Source organism: Gavia stellata, chromosome 2, assembly GCF_030936135.1.
Source record: "Gavia stellata isolate bGavSte3 chromosome 2, bGavSte3.hap2, whole genome shotgun sequence".
Classification (NCBI taxonomy): domain Eukaryota; kingdom Metazoa; phylum Chordata; class Aves; order Gaviiformes; family Gaviidae; genus Gavia; species Gavia stellata.
The window spans coordinates 8,878,571-8,899,311 of record NC_082595.1 but is presented as its reverse complement, the minus strand read 5'-3'; the positions used below and the strand labels follow the sequence as shown (position 1 = coordinate 8,899,311).

Sequence of the window (20,741 nt, the reverse complement as noted above, 5' to 3'; positions counted from 1 at the left end):
GAAACCACAATGTTAAGTAGTCAGCTCTCTGCAGGTGACCACCACTATGTCACATAGCATGGATTTTTCAGCTTATATTTATAGTATAAAAGAGCTGTAACTGACTACCTCGGTTCCATGAATAAAGAGTCTTGTGAAGCTGGTTTTCCTAACAATTTCTCCCTCAAAACCCTCTTGATCCTCTGATGTCTAAGAAGTGAGTTCACACCAGTCTTTTCTTCAAAGTAAATATGGACTTTCTGCATCTCTGTTCTGTACTGATGCTTATTTTCTCCTAAATTTGTAGGAAGTTAGTACCTTTGAAGTCCCTGACATATATGGTTGAAATTAACTCAAAGACTGAAAATTTATTAAGGTGCACAGGCACATATATGCAGTTTCTTAAGCATTGCTTCCATAGCAAAAGTGTGAGTATACATATCTACAAAGCAATATCTCATAAATCTCAGGGGCTAAACAGACAAACATTTTCAAAAGAGCAGACCCAAAGCATGTACGTCGCTTCCGATTTAGACACACAAATACACTAAGTACATATGTCAGAGTTTAATACAAAAGCCATGCAGCTCCTCCTTCATGGGTTAAGCAAGACATTAGCACAGCATGTGCATTTTACATGCCCTGTCATGCAAACATGACACACACACACTAAAAAAACCCCACAAATTATCAACTTCTTAGCATCATAAATGAGTGGATGGTCCAGCTACACTTATGTACAGTTACCATTTAAATAAACAGGAACAAAAATATACATATCAATAACTTGCAATTGAGAGAGCAGTACACAAATCCTATTGCCATAATAGTGTACCTTAAACCTTAACTGAAAACATTTTGGTTTTACTCTGTCAAGATAAACAAATAATAATTAAGCTAGTCAGTTTGTATTAATACAACACCTACCCCTGTCACTGTGCATCAAACTATGATCATCTTAATGGTATTCATTAGTAAACTGTGTGTCAGCTTTGCACTTTGTTACAGACTGTTTCCTTACCAGCTGCCAAGGTTTGCCCCTTGCCTGGCTCACTGGTTACACAACCAATTTGATTGCAGAGAGTAACAGTAAAGTTGTACGTCCTGTAAGGTTTTAATCCCGTCGCTACATAGGATAGCTCATGAGCCTCAGCTATATGCAAAACCTGCAAAGCAGATTGGAAGATGACAGTTGTTTAATAATATATTCGTTCCTATTAATTAATGATATGTTCACTAATAAGAAGCTTGTCTCTGAATTTGCAGATTCCTTCATTTAGATGTAGAAAAGCTTGCCAAGACCAGCTGAAGGAGAGGGTTATTTTGGAGAATCTGGACAAGCTAGGATTTAGGTGATAATACTTCCCATCACACTGTTTTATGAGGTAATAAGCCAGTTCCTGAGTGGATAAATGAGGAAACAAAGTTATTGCCTCATAAAACTGTGTGGTGGTGCAGTTATCACTGCAAACAGTACAGCTACAATCCAGATGACGAAGATGACATTATTAAGTGGTGAAATCTGACCACTATTGAATGAGTGACATGATTAGCAGGCATTAGGAGGGAGGGGAATAACTAATACCTAGAGGCATTTTAATCTGCTTTACTTTAACATTACTTTAAGCTATCAGAGAGAGAGAGGAACTGAATAAACTGTTGTATTTTAGATAACTTCTTTATCAGATGTTTATTTAGATGAAAAATCTTGCAAGTCTGTGACCAGAAGTAATTTACATTTATGTATTTTTACAACAGCCCCAGGAGCAATAGTATTCGCACTTCATAGACAAATAAACTAAGACCCATCTGTGGTACCACTGAAAGACAAAATCAGCTCTGAAACGAGAAATACAATGTCAGCGCAGAAGATGCACTCCCACATTCTCATTACCTATCATGTTTCTTTGCTCATTCCTAAGCTTTTAGCTTAGTACTACTGCCACGGTATTTGTTTGCCAAACCCAGTCATTGAAAAATTACACCAGTATTTTAAAATCACGTATTTAGACTTTATAAATTTGGGTTTTTGCTCTTTTAGGTTTCCCCACTTCAAGGATTTGTCCATTATCCTAGAAGCCAGACAGGTACCTTCTTGATGAAAATGCAGATTCCTACAAAACAACATGGCTTTAAGCATATCAGGAAATATAGCAATAATACAGAATCAGAACATGCAAAGATCAAGGCAATTTATATGTTGTTGCTCAATCTCATCCCTCCTAATTTTGAATCTCGCTCACTACTGAAAACAAGTCAGCTCAGGAATACAACTTAAAACCTGAAAGTAGTGTATAACATTACAGAGCACTCAAGATAAACCTGATAGGTGAAAAAGTTAGATGAGAGGATATACAGCAAATCAGGGAAACAATTCATCACAACGTCAAGGAGGACATCAGCCTTTATCAATGTTATTATTACCGGTTAGGAAAACCTTAATGTAACTAACAATACCTGGGAAAATGGTGGCAAGAACCTTTGTTCTGTCATCAGACTGATGCTGTATCCCATCACTTCTCCTCTTGCTAAACTATCTTCAGGTTTTTCCCATGACACATTGAGGGAATATGGTGAAAGAGGGAATACTGATGGAGATGGCATGAACACTGGGGCTAAAATCAAATTAATACAATAACATTCATAAAGTAAGCAACCAATTTGTGTAATGCAAGCTTTCTCACTGTATTTGCAAAACACCATTTCAGACAGTCTTTTCTTTTTCTTTTTTAACCTTATTTTCAAGTCTAACTGGAATTTTCAGATTGTTTTGATAGCACATAAAAAGTACCTCACCCACCATTCTCCTGCTTTCTACTCTGGCCATGAATGCAGAATAAAACTCTGCCTATGTCTTCAAAGAAATACTAATCAGCACTAAAGTCCTAACCCCTGTAGCAGGTAGGGAAGTACATACAAATGAAAAAGTCTTGAAGAAAAACTTCATGCAACCTGGGAAAAAACTGATAAAAGCAAAAAGTGTTCAATACTTCAGCATCTTAAAAGCAATTTTGTTTGCCAGGCCAGTTTGAAATTAACATGTCTCTCACTTCTTACAGAACAGTTCCCCTGTCTTCCATAGTAAATCTGTAAAAGGATTGTTTGCACTGCAGTTAAATCCCCACCTGATTACTCTGTAATAATAGGATACCAACTCACAGCACTTCTGCTACATACAAACAACCACACTAATGGACCTCTTCCCAAATACAATTTAACACTTTTATAACATATAGTATTTAAGAACAGATAAGTACAAAGACTCATTTTGAAAGAGGAATTAGTTTAGCCTGCTGTTTTGCAGGAACAAATGACTGAGGACATGATATTCAAGCTAACAGCAAACAAAAGCATCAGTGATGTAACGGAGATATTTAATTGCAAAACATAGGCTCTATCAGCCTAAAAAACTTAGATTTCTAATGAAAGCATTGAAGTAAATAGCTGGTGTTTCAAATAATATGTCAGGTGGCAAGCCCCTTTGAAAATCTGAACAGAAGGGTCATAATAAGAGCCATTGTGAACTGGTTAAACTTCTGAAAAAGATAGTCCATATTATGACACTTGGCCTCCATAAAAGCATATGAAGTTTCAAGCACTATACTCCTGAAAAGGTAACCCTCTCAAGTTCTTCAAAAAAATTGGTTTCTAAACAATCCAAGCTTCAGTTCAGGAAAACTCATTTGAACCTCCTTTCTGAATATATGTACCTTCTTGGACAAGATTCCTGATTCACACCAACTGTTAATACATTTGTGGCAATACTGAACTTTTTTCATGTTTTCTCCCTTTAAACAACTGGGAAAATAGTGGCGAATTTAAACACTGCTTGGTAGATTTTGCAGTCTTGTAGTTTTGAAATTTTGGTTTAATTGACAGCGATTATTGTCTTCAACAATATGATTTTATGGTGAAGAAAATGTTTTTGCTTAACATGCTAAGTTCTGAGATAATCTGAAATAACTTTAATTAAAAACCAAGAATTTTTACGTCTTTGAATCATCTCTAGACACATTTTATTAAAAAAAAAATTAAGAATGCATTCTAATTTAGTTTTTTCTTTCATTTGTATCAAACAAATCAAAACCAATACCTACCAGCCTCTCCTGTTCGTCCTGATATCCAGTCTGAAGATATGCTACCTGCCATGTTTACTGCTAGCACATAAAATTCATACTCTGTGAATGGCTCCAGATCAGTGACTGTGGTACTGGTCTGTGGTGGAGCCAGGGCATTTTCATTAGGAGACTCCATAACTGGTTGAGGACTGAGCCATCCACTGCTTTGCAAAATACGAATTTCAGGAGGAAGAAAGTTCGCTGTTGGTTTTAATTTTTTTCTCATGTAAAGTTCATATCTTATAATTATGCCTAGAGAAAAAAAGCCAGCCAGAAAAATTAGTGCATTTAAATGATTTCTAGAGTTCTACTAAAACACCAACACCAATATATTTAATGAGCTAACAATCAATCAACACCATAGAAAATATAGCATAAGAAGTTTTCCTTGTTTCTGCTATTTTCATACAAATGCTTATTTGGCATTTCTTGCATTACACTGTTTATTTTCCCCTCCATGCAATTTTGGGATTTGAGCACAAATGGCTGGATTACAGTATGAGTTTTTCCATCCTCACTGGAAGACAATATCCTAAATTTCTGATCAAATGTTACTAGAAATTACTTCAGGCCTTTGATTTTCAAAGGGATATTTAATTTTTTAAATTTTTTGAAAAAAATTTTTTTTACACAACGGGTAGGGAATTTTTGAGTGACAATTTAATGCTAAGCTTTTAGAACATGATACTGGATAGGAGAGCTATGTGTGTCAGTTTTCTATCAACGTAAACCTATTACATATGCAGGAAGGTTCTCACCACTTTGGAACAAAAAAAAAAAATCAGTATTGTAGTATGAAGTCATACATGATCTAGGCTGGATCATGGAACCAGTTTAACTGTAAGAACAAAGTGTAAGAAAGCTGACTGGAGATTTTCCAAATGGAAAAGATGAGAGATATAGCAAAGCCAGGAGATAGTTAATTACCATATAATGTTTATTTTGGGGGCTGTACTCATGCACAGAACTAGAGGGATGGCTTGGAAGAAAAAGCTTCTCTCTTTGTCTTTGGAAAGACCAGGAAATCTGACCAGACATCAAATGAAATAGAAGAGCATTGCTTAAATCTGCCTGTGCTAGCAACTACATGCATGTAACGGCTACGAAGTAAACTGAAGAGTATACGCTACAGGTTGAGGGACAAGAACTAAAAGCAAGTATCATGAACTGCCCTCTAAATACATACAGGCATTCTTGTGCGGACATTCTTGCTGTCTGATCTGGTAACAGCTAACAAGATGCTCAAAGAGAAAGCTGAGCTCCTCATACACAGATGCCCATTTTCTGAACAGATAAAAATGCTTGTTTTCACATGTAAGTGCAAGTTCACAAAGCTCCATTGTACATATATTAAAAGACAAAGTGTTTTCCAGTAAAATCTGTGGCATCACAAAAGTATCCTACAACAGCTGCCTTCTCAGTTTCAAAAAACCTAAAATATTATTATGCAAGTTAGACCAGCAACTCTTGGCAATTGCCTAATCCCTAACAAAGTTATACTGGTAATACAATTAGTTACTACGCATGACGGATGGTTTTAAAAACAGACTTCTCTGTTAATTCTTAGATTTTTCTTCCATAACTGTTATCTGCTTATTTACGCTTTGTAAGGCAATATCAGCACATCTGTCTGAACTAGGCTATCTGGCAAATTAGGAAAAAACTAATTTTACTGTAAATGTTTATTTATAAATGTGAGTTTTGCTGCAGCAGATGCCACTAAGTGCTAAATCCTGGACCCACCACATTCAGTTGGAGTTCTGGACTCCAAAAGAATAAAACACAGGCTCTGAGGATACGTTTAGTGGCAGACAGGCAAATTAAGACAATGCCTTACTTCATTCTCAGTTTATGTCACATGGATAAGGATATTCTAACCAGATTTGAGAAAATTATGCTTTTTCTTTGCAAAATCTTTGACTTAAAAATGTAAATGCAATGTCCTACCATTTGGTTTCTCAGGTGGTGACCATTCCACAGCCAGTTCTGTAGAGCTGATGGTTTCTATCACAGGTGGGTGCAGCCCTTCTGGAGGAGCTTGTGCAGTAATTACTGCTACTGGCTGGCTCTTTAAGCAGCCTCCACTAGTACAAGCTTGCACAGAAAAAACATACTTCGTAAATGGAATGAGATTCCAAATAATTGCTGAAGTTTTTAAGCCTTCATACTGACCACAAGGCTGAAGATCAACCAAGCTAGTACAAGTCAAAATGTATTTCTCTATGGGCCCAGAGTCATTGGAAAGGCTTGTCCAGTAAAGTAAAACAGAGTGGTGACTAACAGGAAAGACAGGATTTAAATGCAAGCTTCCTGTAGGTCTCCCAGGTTTTGTTCTGTATGTCACTGAGGCACTTCTGGTAAAACCATGAACGTTGCTGGCTTGGATGTAATAGGAATAGAAGGTATATGGAGATAACATGGCATCGGTGAAGGTCTGAACACCTAAAACAAAGAGGTAAGAAGAAAATTGTATCAAAGACATTAAAAATAATCTTAATTTGCATACTTGTAGTCTTTCCAGCCCTAATCCAAGATGTAAAATATGCATGCCCTTCTTGAGATCATTATGAACATTGTAACTTCTAAACTTTTTTTTTTTTTAACAGGGAAAAAAACCCTCCCCTTTTCCCTTTATTTCTTCCATTGCACTGGCATCACTAGAGAAAAAATTTCTCCACTGAATTTCTCCTAGTTCCTGCTTTAATCATGAACAAGACTAATACAATTATCTTCTTATTCCTCTTTTATTTGGAAATAATTATTTCAAATGTAAATAAGCATTGATATTAGTGGATCCGATTTAGAAAAAAACCCAAATCATTCTGTAAATTTTCACACTTTTGTTTTTGATCCATTTCATAGAGTAAGACCAAATATTTCACCTTTCTGTGCTTGCACTTCCTCACTTCTAAAATAGTGCTTAATAGTTCATTTGTAAAGCATTTGATCTTGGATGAAAAGTGATAGAGAAGTGCAAATAATTATTAAAAAGGTATACCTAAAGCCTATATTTACCTTCCTCACCCCCTACTTTCCATTACTCTAGATTGCTTTTTAGCAGCCATGACCTTTAATAACTCCTGGGTATATTCGAGAAGCAGTTACACATCACAGCACAATATGAATTTAGGTACAACTATATCACCATACATTGTTTTCCCTTAAGTAATATTGAGTAATATATTACATGCCAGAGCACGGATACTCTTAAACTTTTTCAAAGCAAATGGAGAGAACACAGCTATTTCTAAGTCCTCTCTGTATGTCTGCACTGGCAAGCCAGCCCTGAGTACAACTTAAAGAGGACAACAAAATTATTAATATTGCTAGACATTCAGCCCTTGACACTGTAGTGCAAAAGCAGCAGTGTCAGCCCAGTAATTGCTTACAGCGCTTCAACTACCTATACTGATCACAAACTTATCGCTGGAGTCCAGCAATAAGAGACTAGGTAATCTCATCTTCATGTCTTTCAAACGCTACACTTCAGGCAAGGTTGCAGAATGGCTCTGCCAGTGGCCGCAATAGTTATTGTGACATCCTTGTGCATTAGTAGTGAGCAGGCAACTGATGCAGCAGATTTCAGTCTTGCTGGTGGGATTCAGCTGTTTCTTTTTCAGCTTTTGGGCTAGCAGGTCATTCGCAACTGCAGATGCAAGTACTCGAGTGTACTCTAGAATTGCTGAGCCCTTTCTGAGCTGCATGGACACACCTTCCCTGGCTGAAGTGCTTCTGGGTGCAAGAGTGGGGTACCAAAGCCAACTCGACAAGTGTTAGACAAGACCCTGGACAAGCTGGCAAGAATCCTCAGAACAGGAGCTTGGCAACCAGTTGCTGTGAAGGACACTGGCGAGTAGCATCTTGCCATGTGTCCAGTTTCCGATTTTGTCTCCAGAGAAAAGAATGGCCACAGAGGCAGCATAAGCCAGCATGCTAGAAACTTGGGAGAGCTGCACTTTATGGGATGATAGGATCCCCATCCTATGGGTGTTCAACTCAAAAGAGCCACAAAGAAGAAAAAAACATGCAAGAAAATAAAAATAAATAAAGAAAAAAGCCTAGCAAGACTGCTATCAGAAGCAGCAAGTACCACAAATCCTCATGAGGTGACAAAACAGGAGTACCTCCTGAACTAGATTCTAGGACATCCCCCCCCAGAACCCAACCCTGCTCTAAAATTGTATGCTGACCTGGAACCTGCTCTAGAACCACCAACCAAGCTAGAACATTATTTGGAACCACCAACCAAGCTAGAACTTGCACCAACCAATAGCCCTGAACTGTGAGATAGAACATGATCTAGAACCGCCTCCCTTCATACCTGCTCTAGAATCAACTGCCCTAGTTCTACAACCAACCAACCCCTGAAACCCAGTCTTTGGAATGGACCTGGACTTTAGGGCCAACCCAGATGCTGGGGCCCCAGGTCTAACATCGACAGCAAACGCATTACTTTCCCCTTTCCAAGTACAGGGATTGGAAGAGTCAGATGACCCAGAATGAGGATACTGTCTGCCAGAAAAGTAACAAGCACCATCTCAACATTATGAGAAAGTCCATTCAGTGTCGATGAACACCTGATCATCAGATGGTAACTTTATTTCAATAGGAATATAGGCTAGGTAAAATTGGACAAAGCCAAAAGGTAGGAGGTTCTACATTCCTCAGGTGAACAAATCCACCACATGTTTAGCTACATTTATAAATAATTAGAACCAACATGATTTGGACTTAGAATTACAAGCAACTTTTGGGTTTTTTTCACATGTTAGAGCAAGTATTTCATTTTATCCTCAAGACAAGGATTGGTATCTCCTGAGCCTCTGGTTTCCCAGAGCAGTTAGGAAAACATTGTTTTAACTGGGCATTCTGCATTACTATCAGCCAGATCACCAGGCCGATTTAGAAGATTATTCTTAATTTGCCTTGGGAAGTTCAATGTTTCTATAAAACTCTCATTTAGTCATAAGATAATGTTCATCCAGTTGCACTCTCAGGGCATTTCATAAACATTACAAATTCCACACTACTGAGAAAAAAGTAACATTATCAAAAGTTCTGACAGCATTAACAACATATTCTTGATATTCAAACACCAGCAGATGATTTCACATCATTAATTAGGGGGATTGCAGGAAATGTCAAAAACGTCTTTTGAAACCAAATGTATGTTATTACAAAATAATATTTTGTTAAATAGAAGCATGCTAATGTATCATTATACAGCTAAATACATTCAGAATTTTTCACTCTCTGCAAAGTATGTAGGTACAGTCATGAAATAACATCCTCAACAATGCGTTCAGTTTCAAGTACATTACAGAGCACAAATTTATGACAACAAAGTATAATAGCTTTTCTTTTGAAATTAAATTATATTTTTACTAAAGTTAGGCTTTTCAACGAAATTAAGGAATTGGAGTATTTCCTATTAGCTCTTTAAACTTTTTTGTAATGTTTCTTTCTCTCCTCTCAATCACTTAAATCCCATGCTTACAGGGGGTCGCATACCTTTCCTCATGGTATCTACTGCAGAGTGTCCAAATTCACAGCATAAGCCACAGAGTAATCAATCAACTGTAACACAGCAGCATGCACCAGAACGTAAAAATGTTAGGTGCATTCCAAAGGATCTGTGCTTCCACTGAATAATAGTCTTTTTTTTTCCTCCAGAGTACATGCCCATAATTAGAAATACTCGACTTCTGCAAAATATTACTGCTGCATTGGTATGAAAACACAACAAACTAAAGAAGCTGCTAGAACAGAAATCAAACTTTAGTGGCATTAAACCACACCTGTAGTCTTAAAAAAATACTTGTGTGCCATATATACATAAAAACAGTATTCAAATCCATTTCCTTTTCTTTGGTAAGAGGATCAATAGTAGCACAAAATGGCTTTTCCAGCTAGGACAGACTGTCGAATCCTTGAGGACCGCCTTCTGAGGATACCTTTGCAAGCCTCAACATGAGAGAAGTGGTGCTGCTAAAGGCAAATCAGGAGCTACACTGACAGCTTAACAGAAGGTGCTAAAAGTTAGAGACCACAAAAAGCTTTCCTAATCTGTTAACAGTTTAAAACAGGGAGGATGAAAAAAGCGAGTTTAAGCACATTAGGGTCTCTTCTATTCACCCTAATTCTTTCTCTGGGACTTCGACTCTTTTAGATTTTGGAGCCTGTGTATATTTGCAGGGAATGCTTTTGGTGAGTCAATTAAAGTTTTTCAGATTAAAAAGTAAAAAATTATCAGCCATTTTGGGTGACTCATTTTGCCAGATTTTAGACTGGAGTATTCATTTCTTTCAAACAAAATTAGTAACAGTAAGTCACCAATGGAAAACAGAGTAAAATATTCAAAATTCACAGTGAATGATAATGACAGGAAGGAGAAATTATTAAGAAAAATTGCACATATATATATGTACACACACACAAACACAAAATCTTTGATGTCATCTTCCTATAAATACTTACTATAAGGGTAGTAGTCTTCGGTTGTATAAATTTCAGCCTCATCCCTATACAGCTGGTAAGTAAGCCTGTTAGAATTTGGAGAGTCAGGGGAACTCCACGAAAGACTGATAGCAGAGGAATTGAGAACCTCTCCTGTAGGAGGAGGTTGCTGGAATGGAGCTAAAACATACACAAAAACAGAGGATGTAAAAATGAAGGTAACCAATAATCACACAAATTTAAATAAAAATGCGAAGAAACTGCTAAGTTTTCTTCAAAGAAAAACCATCAAGTAAACATACAGTCACTCAGGCAAGATATTAATGGACTAAACTGATCCATCCAAATGCTCTCCAAGAAAACTTTTTATCCAAGTACATGAAACAAATTTATACATTTAAACAAATGACAAATAAATTTAATCCCCATCCCCCCCCCAAATTAAAGCAAATACACCACAGTTTTCTAAACACCTTTTTTTTTAATGTATTTCAAGACCTCTATAAAACAGGAACATGTTTATCTCGTCACATTATTGAAGTCTATAGTTCAATTATAATTTATTTCTTCCAGAGGATTCATTCCATTTTAGCATAGGCCAGGCATAACTTCCTTCATTAGAACAGAAATGGAAAGTCCAACTAACTACAAATTTTACTGAAGTCTTACAATATGCCTGCTTAATTAAATGACAAAAAAAATAAAGGTACAAATTTTGAAGGTTATTTAGGCAATTCACTTCCGTCTGTTTCCAATGAAATTTAAATCAATGAGAGCGAGGTGTCTAACATTTGAAGAAATCAGCTTGATATTCTTATTTACCAAAATACTAGTCTGCTACCATCTCCATTAACTTTGGAAAACGTGCTATTTAATTGCACTAGTATCAATAAAGAGAAAAATAAACGTGAAGTTCACAAGCCAAGTGTCTCACATTTTCAGAAAGAGCACTCAAAGTTCCTCCTATGCCTCTTTTGTAATCCAACTGAATGATCATGGTCCTTTCTAAGATAATGGCTATTACTCAGAAATTAAGCTTTATATGCATAGATATACACATACACATATATACACAGGTGCACATAAACATACGGTTTTACGGTTGGACTCGATCTTAAAGGTCTTTTCCAACCTAAATGATTCTATGATTCTATATTTATGTTATCATTCAAGTCAGATCATGATTCCATATCCTGCTATGAGATCTCCAGCCAGCCTGTTATACTAAGGAAAGCACTACTCTCTGACCCTCAGTATGCCGTGCATTAGCACAGAACAAGACTGGTCTGTTTTGGCAGCTAGTAATTGCTATAGCTTGACTTAAAGGCAGACTGTGCCATTCCCTACCCTCTTCTCCAAGGAGGGGAAAACCAGGAGAGCATGGATCAAGAGGAAAACATTTTGCTCCAGGAATGAAAATAGCCAAGGGCAGTACAGAAATCAGCATATGGAGTAAGCTAGCAGGAGCTGGATCCAGAACCACCCAATAAGCTTTTCTCCCTTACATTAAGTGTTACAGGAAAATATCAACATTAAAAACATGTGGCTTTTCATTAGTTTTTTTTCTCCTTCTGTTTATAAGCTATCATCATCTCCATTATGTGGATATTTGCTTAATAGACACAATTCACCAAAAGTTAATTATCAAAATCTATTCAGCCAAGCTAATGGGGGACAAGAAGCAAAGAGTGAAGTTGCAGACAGAAAGCAAACATGAGAACCTCAAGCCACAAAAGTGATAGATGTAGAGATCCACACCAACACGAGTGGGTCACATTACATAAGGGTTTTTAATATAAATCTAAAATGTGAGTTGAAGCTCTTTATTTAGAGTAAGATAATGAAAAGCCCTGCCCCTACTGCAGTTTCTCAACCAAGAAATAGTAGAAAATATTTCTAGAATTCATTGGATTGAACAGGACAAAATCATTATCTCCCATTAGGAAGTATATGTTATTTTGCTGCCAATCTAGAGTTTTTGAGTTCAGCTGAGTTAGGAAGTGAATGTATGCTAAAGTGTCGACAGGAGTAAAGTTTGAGAATCAAACGAAATAAGTGCTCCTAAATCCCTCTGGCATTTTTGAAAGTTTCTCTCCATGTAATACATGCTTACAAAACCTGAGCAATCATAGAAATTTACCAGCATAACCTTCATTCCCCATTCTCAGTCTCACACTATTGCATATTGCTCCCATGTGTTTGAAATTTTGCATTTTAGATGCGTTAGCAAAGTACTGTGTTTCAGATTTTTTTTATGGAGCATCTAAGATATTGTTGGGCAGAAGAATTGAAAATAGGTCTTTTCTTTAAAGAATGTTAGTTGGACAGTGACAGCAACTTACGTTTGCTTCCCTTGGCAAAGACTTATAACCAGTAATGGTATGTGGCAACAAAATACTGTTCTGCAATGAACATAACCACAAATATCAAGCTAGGCAAAGGTCCATATCTGCAACAAGTTAAAATATTTTGGTATGAATAACCAAAAGACTGCAATTGCTATATCATTTACGTCCAGAAGAGGACTCCGCTTGTTATTTAGAATACTGCCTGATGTATTATTTTCTAACTAAAGTCTACTATATTATTTATCTATATCATATTATTATTAATCAATTTTATAGTTGAATTGCCATTGACCTTTATCCAATGTATATCCCAACATAAATAAGTAGGTTGGTTTATGTTTTTAAAGCACTTTGAAGATGAACAGCATCATAAAAGTGCCATGTGTTATTATTATTATTATACATTCAGTTGAAACACCCTACATGTTTTAAAGAAACAACAAGCCAATCAACTACCTGCATAATGAATAGATACTATGCCTTCTACAGAAGAGTATGGGGAAGAACAAAACAAAACTGTATTTAAGCACTTCCAAACTTGGAGGAAAAAAAAAACATATTTGGAAACAGATCAGTCTCTTTGTTCTATCCCATTTATAGCACTGTGCATTCTGCAATGCACATTATTTGATGTTTAAACCAATTTACAATGAAATACAAACTGGAATCAAAGTGAGAGCTGTCTGTCCTTGTAAATGAAGTCTTTGTGCAGGTACATCTCTGCTTCCAAATCTACAGTGTGGGAATATCACAATAATGAATGTCATATAAATACCTATGCAAAATATACAAAGAAATATTTTGTTGAAGGAGGATCCAGAAACATATTCCAGAGATCACCTGGGAATGCCTAACCCTGTTGTTGCATTACACATGGCTACCTGAGCTAACTCCCACAGTAGGACCAGTCTGACCATTATTAGTTAGGCCTGCTGACAGAAATGACCGATTAGCATCTGCAGAGTACCTCAGTAACTGGTTACATGAATTCCAAGACTGGTGTGCTAACTGCGTACAGCAGTAATGTGTGTCACAAAAATGTTACACAACTTTTCCAGAATTAGCTGATGTCCTACCCACAGAGTTTGGCATTGCATGGTATGATGTCCTCAAAGCCCGTTTGTGAACGTGGAACTGAAGGGCACTTAACAATTCAATTTTCTTATTACATATAATATTTTTCCTCTCCTTCTTTAAAATCCCTGACAGCTTAGAGACTGTGCACTGGTGAGAAAATCTGAACATTTAACTTTGACTACTTATGACACAAAGGCTGAAATTTTGCCATCCCTTCATATTCAGACTTATTGCAAGGGCAGAAGTGCAGATGTTCCATTGCAATGTATTTCATCACAATTCATGATCTGACCGTCAACACAGCATTAGCCCCACCTCACACATGCCAATTTATGACGCTGTGTTACACCCCATCGCATATTTTCCCCAAACTGACTGAAAAAAAGTCCCAGGAGGAGAAAAGCAAAGCTACATTGCACTGAGGAGCAGATTTTTAATTAATCACCAGGAGCAGGTCTTCAACAGACCTTCTGTTCTTCAGACCTTCTGAAGACAAGTCTCCTGCCCCCTGTCAATGGCGGGAAAGGGAGAAAGGGAGCTAAGCTGCAAGTTGTACAAATACTATTGCATTCATGTGACTAAAAGGTGAACTCTGCGTTGGTCACCACAAAGAACATGGTGGGAAGTGCAAGGGAACCATGGGCCATTATTTCTCCCCTGGGTTAGACTGCAAGCATAAGCTGTGTGTATGACATGAAGCATTCTGTACACATTCTGTACATCTCTCCAGAAAACACCCCTAAGATACTCACAGTGAAAATCACCCAAATTTCAGGGACCAGAAATGGGGGGGGCGGAGGGGGGAGGTTGGTCAAACCCAGTTTCAGTACTGCTGACCTAATTTAATACACACTAAATCAATAAAAAACACATTAATTTGAAAGACATGCTTTTAAGAACTAACATCCACTTACTTTTACTGCAGCCAAATAGGTTGTGGACATCCAAATTACTAGCATCAGGAACACAGTTGTCACATTTCAAGCCAGTTACAAATTGTTTACAAACACACTGTCCAGTAACAAGATGACAAGTCCCACTAATGGCTCCTGCAGGATGACAATTACAGTGCTGACATCTATAAACAAAAACACATCAAGGAAGTGATCAAAACACATTAACACTCCAGTTAAGCACAGTAGGGTTTTGTTTAAAAGATTCTTGGGTAACATAATTAAAAAGTCATAAACAGTTCAGTAGGCCGAGACACGGTAGAAAAATGTATTAGCCTGAGAAAAAAAAGTAACTTACAAAAAAGGTGCCCATTATAAAAATAAACATTAAAATCTCAGTGCCAGAATAGTATTTTAATTTAGATTAAAACTGCTTAGAATGAAAGAGCTTTTATATATATTGATCCATACACAAAAAGGATAATAATGTTTGGTAATAACCACATTATGCACTCAGTCCTGCAACGCTTACTCATACAACCCTTCTTGCAGAGCTGTAGAGTTCGGTGATACATGTGCAACCTGTTTCATAGGTTTCCGCACAAAATATGCAACCTTCCAACTTAGAGGAAACTAGGCTTTTGCTGAAAAAGAAATCAATTAATAATTTCTTGTCCACAAAGGCAACTTGAAGTTGAAAAAAATAACATGCTGTGAATAAAGGAGAATGAATGTAGACAAAACCTGGGAGAAAAAACCCTCAGATTAAAACAGTGAAAGGAAACAAAATAGCAGAAATATTAATATTATAACAGAAAGCGCATTTTCTTTGCAGCCTGATAGACAAAATTGAAAATAACTAAAAAGAATATTTAATTAAATGTGTAAATTAAATACTTTTTTAATTAAAATGGACAAAAAAATTAAAAGCATTGGTATCACACAAACGCCACACTTCAATTCTGTAAATCTCTCTGGCATCAGTAGAGTACTTCCAGGATTAATTTATGCTTTGGCTTTTGCATGTGAAAACTCTTGCAATCAACATGCTTTTCACTTGATATACTATTTCCCCACTGTCATTCATTTATAGCAGGGATACCAATGTCAGATTATGCAAATATTCAAAGACTCAGAACATCTCAGAAGTTAACCAAAGCAATTTTTTCCTTACTGCAAATATTGTTATGCTACCCATTGCAATACAGGCTGCCATTATTAGTCATAACGGAAAGTCAACAATGGCAAATAAAACTTCGTACTTTAGATTCTAATTTCACTGTATTTTAATTGCTGCAGACTAAAAGAGTTTTGAAAAAACATGGACTGGGAGAAATGTGGGACTGTACACTGCAGGTAAAACATACTGGGAAATCTACACATCACTCCTCTTGCCCTGAGCTCAAAAGTCCCATTCTCACACATAAGCAACATCAGACTAGAGGGAATCTTAAATTACTCCAGATGTCAGGTCCCAAGATGATGAAGCAGTAAAAAGACCTTGGAGAAGTGCAAGGGAGAGACAGTCATGCCATGCACCCTTTGCTCTGCTAACCCTAAGACCAGACAAGAGTTGTTGATTTATATTTGGCTGATCTTTCTTTGGCCAGTTTCACCAGATCTGAGGAAATAGGTGGTGGCGCTTTTACACAAGCCACTTCACAATTTTTCCAGTCATCACCATCACCTTGGTCTATCTCTTTCTATTTATATGAAGGCAGAAATAAAAGTGAGTTCAGTTATGTTTTGGGTATTGGATTTTTAAGGCAAGGGAGAGAGGAGAGGAGGGTGGAAACTGTTTTCACATTAGGACACTAAAATTCAGGTCAATAATCAGTGAAATAGACATTAAATGTGACAGATTTTTAAACAAGTTTAAGAAAACTCTTCACATACATTTTCTGCCCATCACAGAGCTCTCTGTATTAGAGTCTCTTTACTCCACAGCAGCTCGTGCTGTGTGATCTCCTGGGTAATCATTCAACACCCTTAAAAAGGCTGATAAAAGCTAAAGCTGCAAAATAAGCTGCAAATTTGTTTTATGGACTAATATCCTTTTGGGAATAAATAAAATACATTCTCTCTTGGAAACCACTATACTGTAGTTTGCTCTCTTTTATAGTGAAGAGAAAAGGGCAATTTTTTCAAACTGTATTAAGTCTTTTCATCTGTAGACAGTGCATCCAAATCCCCCTTCAAATAGAGGTTTTGTTTAGACTATTTAAATGTCATGACTGAAAAAATGATTTAGAGGAAAAAAGAAGACAGAATTATTTGCTCAGTAAGACAGTACTTTATTATTTCATAATTTCATTGCATGATGATATTTAATACATATAGGTCGGGGGGGTGTTAACAAAAGTGTCTCAGCAGATAAACAGTAAAAAACAAGCTTCTCTTACTGCTCCTGTATATTACTACACCTCTTATGAATAAGGGCCCCCCTGAGTATTCCAGTTTTCATTATCATTCACACATGAGACAATCAAACTCACATACACGTACAGTCACAGTGATAGTTTTCAGTGCCTGGCAGGGTGGGGCTGCTTCTTTCTGCTTGAAATAGTTGCATTTTCTTCTAGGAAAAGTGTGGGCTCCCTACCTCCACCTATACTGAATTAGGCTCCAGATCCTGCAAACAACAGCACACATATTATCATCTTCTGTTCCACAGGATTACACATTATATTTGTGGATAATTTTCTTAAACTGCGGAACACTAGGACTGGCTTTGTTATGCATAGTTCATGCTTTTCAGTCAGGACTAAGGATTCAGTCAATTAAGGATTTTTTAAAAAATAATTAATTCTTTGAAACTTTTAATAAGGTAAGAAATATTTTCAGCATTTTTGTTAAATGCTACTTCTTCAGGATACTCCGAGTCAAATATATTTCAGTTTTATTAAAACAGAATTATATATAATCAAAGAAAAGAGACTTTTAAAACATGGAAAGAGAAACGTCAGGCCAAGATGAATTGCAATATTGATTTTGTGAGGATAAATGGTTTTTGTAATATTAATATAGAGAAACCTTTATTACATTGACTCTCTAGGTGCAGTTAGAGCCTCTCCAGCAATCTGTTTAAAATCTTCATTTTTCATCCTTACAGGAAAACCTCACTTGCTAAATGGATTTCATAAACAGTAATCTGTCAAGATATATATATATAGATAAACAATTTGTGATGTTCATTGACCAGTTCATTATAGTAAACAATACAGAGGTAAAGCATTTCAAATGTGTACCAATGCCCACAACCACTGCAGATCTGTTCAAACCACTACAAACATCCAGTATCTCTAATTCTTTAGTCGCCGAGGACGTTTTCCTGCTTCATAAGCTGAAATGCATTAAAAAATACGCACTTGCTGTTTTATCTTAAAAACATCAGAAAGTAAATCAGCTCACATATACATTCCTCTGAGAGTGAGAGAATTTTAAAGCCTCACAGTCTCTGTGTGTCACAATTTTTGCTTATTTTCTGCTATTGTGCCAAGACAGATATGTCTTTGCCACTACAGATAGCTCATATCCTTTTCGTTCTGTAACCACAGAGTCCTTAAAAGACACTTGGGTGCAAGGATGGTTTAAATGACTTTGCAACTTTACAAAGAAAAAAAAAGCACATCACTCTTTTTAAGAAGATATTAACAGTTAAAGAAATGGATTAAAATAGATTAACAAATAAAGACCTGGATTATCATTTTCAGTGGATAAACGTTTCTGCCTGAGGAACAGCGGTACATTGCCCGAGTAGATGCTAACCACAAGGAAGCCAAGCATATGCAACACAAGTTAATCATGTTAATGTACTACCGGAGCAGTCTTCAATACTGTCATGAGGATTAAGTAGTATTAAGGCATTAAAGCCAACTCTGATTCAAATTCCAGAACTGTAAAATCTTTATATCTTTACAAGTTCTGGATCTAGGTAATTCTAGATATTTCCACATTTTGGATTTCAGAAGACCGCTCAAAATGCAAGTAATTGAAGGCCGATATCTAGTTCAGGAGAGCTATTGCTTAACACAGGCATAAACCTCTACATCACCTGCTAAAACTAAGGGGGGGGAGGGGGGGGAGGATCTATACCAAGTAACTAAAAAAAAAATAATTAATATGAAGGAAAATGTGTTTAAAAGGGAACTTTAACATTACACAGATTTTATTCCTTACCATTAGAAATGACAGGAAGTGAAAATAGGAAGTCCTTATTCCTACAGATTACTTTATGGCCATTAGCAGATGCCTCTGTGACCCGCAACAGTAAAAAATAAGTTTTAAAATCTCCTAATGAGTGACAGTAACATAAAAGTTGAAGTGAAAAATCTGCAGAATAATGTCAAGTATATGCAAGACGACACTGATAATCACTGCCTAAAAGCATGTCTACCCCACACTAGCTCGGGAAAGGAGCATGGGGAAGGGAATGTTGTACAGATTTTGCTTCTCCCTGTGTGGTTTTTTTTTTTTAAAGGCAAAAATGCTAAATATAACAAAACAATTTAATACCGTCAGTCTGCATGAAAATATGATAGCATTAGAGCTGTGCAATCTTTCTGGACAATAATTAAAAGGAAATTGAGATTGTGGGGATTAAGCAAGAAAGATGATCCTGGAAAAGAAAGATAGAGCAATAGTGGGAATAACACTGCACTACCTGTAGATACGTTTTTCCCCTTACATTCCAGGGAATATATCCATATACTTTCAGTGTACCTAGAGGCCCCAGGCTACATTAGATAAACAATTTACCCTGTGGCACATAACTAAATGCTGAAAAAGAATACACTGCTTCAGAAAAAAACAGATTTTAATAGGAAAGCTGCTGTTGAGTGTTTCAACTGCTGCTGCTAAAAGAAATTTGGAAAGACAGGGATATCTCATCTTTTACATTTTTTTTTCCTTAAAATGTCTTCCTGAAATCTTCAAAAGCATTCACTGGTTATAAGAACGGCACATTACCTGTATTTTAATAGTCAATGATTAACATCTCAGAAACCAACACATCTTACTGAAGCTGCAGAGGAAATGTAAAGAAACAATTACCAAATAGCTATAACATTAGATAGCATTAGCTTTATACAGTTTTCATGTTGTTTCTACTTAAGTCTGTGGCAAAACCTCTATTTCCTTCAGCTCATGGGAGCACAGAGGGTTGTGCAACGTATCACATGTAAATCAGAGTGCACACATGAATTCAAAGAAGGATTACTGTAACTAGAACACATCTTTTCATTGTCACTAAACCTTTGAATGAGCTACTATGAGAAAAACGTAACAAGGAAGTTATAAGTGACCTGTAAAAAAGAAACACTCACCTCCCTGTGACAGAGTCAAATCCAAAATAAAGTTCTTTGCAACGTCCACAGGTCTGTCCTGTTACAGAGGCATCTTGGCAAACACATTGGCCAGTTAGTTTATCACAGATCTGATTCACTGAACCAGCTATGTGGCACAGGCATGGCAGACAGCCAGTGACACTTGATGGAGAAAAATAAAAACCTGAAAAAGAAAGGGATTTTGAGACCAGACAATATGCAAAAAGTGAACACAGTAAGATTATTATTAGCTTGCGTATAATTGGGGATGAAACAACAGAACTAAAGCTTAGGTAACACACACATCAACTCAAATAAAGCAATATAGTCCTCCTGCAGAGCTGAGCTTCTAAATCTTCTTATTGGCACTTTGTAAAGCTATTATTCATCCTCCAGTTGCCAACTCCGATTTTTTATTCTCTCTCTTCAGACTTTATTTTAGACAGAGCAAATGCAAAATAGGGGGAGTACATTAATGTGTCCGTGGGGAAGGTAAAGACCCAAGGACATAAGAGGTACTAATGAATGCACCACAAGCAGTAGAAA

General features: G+C 36.6%; 1 protein-coding gene across 1 annotated transcript in view; it reads right to left on the bottom strand.

Moving 5' to 3' along the window:
• USH2A (usherin) overlaps positions 1-20,741 on the bottom strand; it is a 388,501-nt gene that overhangs the window by 290,750 nt on the left and 77,010 nt on the right. The window contains exons 13-19 of the mRNA XM_059835821.1: positions 20,196-20,379; positions 14,893-15,056; positions 10,575-10,733; positions 6,045-6,539; positions 4,077-4,349; positions 2,437-2,594; positions 1,001-1,145 (exon numbers count right to left, since the gene is read on the bottom strand). Of these exons, the coding sequence (XP_059691804.1) occupies positions 1,001-1,145; positions 2,437-2,594; positions 4,077-4,349; positions 6,045-6,539; positions 10,575-10,733; positions 14,893-15,056; positions 20,196-20,379 (1,578 nt within the window). The remainder of the gene's footprint in view (positions 1-1,000; positions 1,146-2,436; positions 2,595-4,076; positions 4,350-6,044; positions 6,540-10,574; positions 10,734-14,892; positions 15,057-20,195; positions 20,380-20,741) is intronic.